General features: G+C 38.3%; 1 protein-coding gene across 1 annotated transcript in view; it reads left to right on the top strand.

The window, feature by feature from the left end:
• The first annotated feature begins 1,338 nt into the window (after nucleotides 1–1,338).
• Nucleotides 1,339–2,500, top strand: part of LOC137982666 (papilin-like) — a 39,844-nt gene continuing 38,682 nt past the window's right edge. Inside the window, exons 1-2 of the mRNA XM_068829798.1 lie at nucleotides 1,339–1,413; nucleotides 2,131–2,190. Of these exons, the coding sequence (XP_068685899.1) occupies nucleotides 2,164–2,190 (27 nt within the window). The 5' untranslated portion in view covers nucleotides 1,339–1,413; nucleotides 2,131–2,163. The remainder of the gene's footprint in view (nucleotides 1,414–2,130; nucleotides 2,191–2,500) is intronic.

Below are 2,500 nucleotides of genomic sequence, written 5' to 3' on the forward strand. Positions count from 1 at the left end.
TTGTCGCTTGCGGTCTGTTGCGGTCGCACTTTCAGGAACCACTTCTCAGGAGACAAAAACAATAGGGCCTATTGGGTAATGTTTTACAATGGGATTGTGTGTGATTTCATTTTTATTTTTCCTTTTGTGTGGTGTTGTTCATTTTCATGCACTCGACGAAGACAGGAAATGGAAATAAATAGGGTCAGACATACTTCAATAACACACCACACAACTAGCTTTTTTTAAAGACTTTCTTTTAACAGAATATCTCTGAAGCAATATCTATGTGTAAGAGAAAATCACCACAAATTCCATTGTAAAACAAACGCAATAGCATATTGTTTTCTCTGAGATCTCTGAGAAGTGGTTTGAATATATATACCTGAAAGTCCGACCCCAACGAACACAGCGCAATCTATCAGTGATGGATTGCGCACCTACATAGAGTCCTTGCTCGTAATTTGATAATGTATTCAAGAAGCAGCGTGTCTTACTTTATTTACGTAAATACTAAAATGGAGGCTATCTCAAGAAAATAGTGGACAACGCCACATTTCAAGCACTATCGAACACTTGATTAAATTCCCTAGAGCTCATTCATTTACTCGTAGAAATCATAGAAAAATGTCTTCAGGTTTCACAATAGTTGTTGATTCTTCAAGGTATCATCATTGCTGCAAGGCCTCGTAACGCCTTTTTCGGCCTTTTTTGCAAATTTTAGATTTGACTTGATGGTACATCTTCTGAAACACTGATAATTGTTATCAAGACTCAGTTTTTATCTTTAATTTGTTTATTATGAGGGCTTATAAGGCAAAGTAGGAGCATCAACATCATTATCGTAATCATCGTCATCATCATCGTCATCATCAGATAGCAAATTATGAATTGAGAACAAACACTAATAGCTTTATATACTTATCCAAGATGGTGAAAACATAGCTTGCACTACGATTATTCTATTTTGGCCACTCATGAATGCAGTAGTATGCGTTCCTCTCGAAAAGATTTTAAGAAGAATATTTTCTACTAATCGGAGACAATGCCTGCCGAGAGACAATTAAAAGCATTGCTCAGAGCGTCTGACAATTTTTGTTCGTGATTTGTGTGCGTCTCTCTAAAGAACCAAAGCCCCTTACTGCAAATAAGCTTCTAAGTGTCCCACGCCACGTTCTTGGGATCACGTCCTCGCTTGTACAGTTCAGTGCTCCTTTTGACAGTGAAATATTAGCTTACATTACTACTTTACGCTTCCTTACTTGATTGAAGAGATTCTCAGACATTCTTAGACATCCTCAGACATTTAATGGACCGTTACTCCTTCATGATTATGCAGTAAAATTTGACTTAAATAGCCGTCATTTTTCGGATACTCCAGTGTTTCTCTGAGGCTGGCGGAGTGAGTATTACCTTCAGACTTTGCGTTATTTGGTAAGGTAATAAGTATTTTCACTTGTTCTTTTTTCATCTAAGGCAGTGGAGTGTAAGTGTTTATATCCTGTTGAATGCTGTTTAGGGAATTAACTCACCTCATTGCTTTTGCTAAATTTAATTAGTAGCTCAGGTAAGTCCCCACTTGTCGTCAAGAATATACGCTAAATTTTTAAATCTAAAATTGCCTTGCCATCACTGTTGATGACGATTACATGTAAAAGTTTCATTTGGAGTCTTGTATCAGCTGGCTTAAGTGACTTGCCGCTTTGATGCAATTTTAGGTGTCTACTTTTTGATTTGATTTGATTTTGATTCTGCACGCACGACGAAGGAAATTGAATGACAACTACAATCATGGGGCTAATGACTGGCGTTTAGATCTTACACATACAGCTGTTCCCATTAATAGTAAACATCATCGAGCTGGGTCAATAATGTGCTAATGTTGAAGTTTAAAGCGTCCACGCTTCACTTTGATAGACCTTTGGAACGAGGTTGAGAGTTTTAGCCCACTAATGAAAAACAGCCAATTTGTTTGTACCCAAAATGTGGCATCAGCCTGCCCAACACACTTATAGCTACCTTGCCAGCCTCTTTGGTAAAGTTTCTTAGTTTTTACCCCAATGAAGTAAAGTTTCGTGGGCTTTGGTGTAATTTTATTATTGATAGGGCTAGTTTGAGATTTGTTTTGAAGAGGAATGTATTCTTTCACAGGCCCAGTTGTTGACAAACCTCCTGCAATTTGCAATGCCTCTGAAGAGTTTTCCGATTTTGGTAAGCCTATCCTTTAGTTCCTAACTTTTCTTTAACTGAACTTGTCACTTGGAATCTAATTATCATGCCCCTAACTCCATCCTATCCCCCAGCCCCCTTTCCCCACCCCCCACCGCCCCCCCCCCCCCCAAAAAAAAACGCACACACACACACACACTCCATTACCAAGTTATTTTGGTTGAGCATAGACATCGACCCATCTGGCAACAACTTAAATGAGTTTGATACCAAACGCTTGATAAGACTCAATTTTTTGTCAATAGAACGTCATCAGCTCTCACTTATTTGTTTATTTTACTTAATGACCCTT

This window comes from Montipora foliosa, chromosome 13 (assembly GCF_036669935.1).
Source record: "Montipora foliosa isolate CH-2021 chromosome 13, ASM3666993v2, whole genome shotgun sequence".
Lineage (NCBI taxonomy): Eukaryota > Metazoa > Cnidaria > Anthozoa > Scleractinia > Acroporidae > Montipora > Montipora foliosa.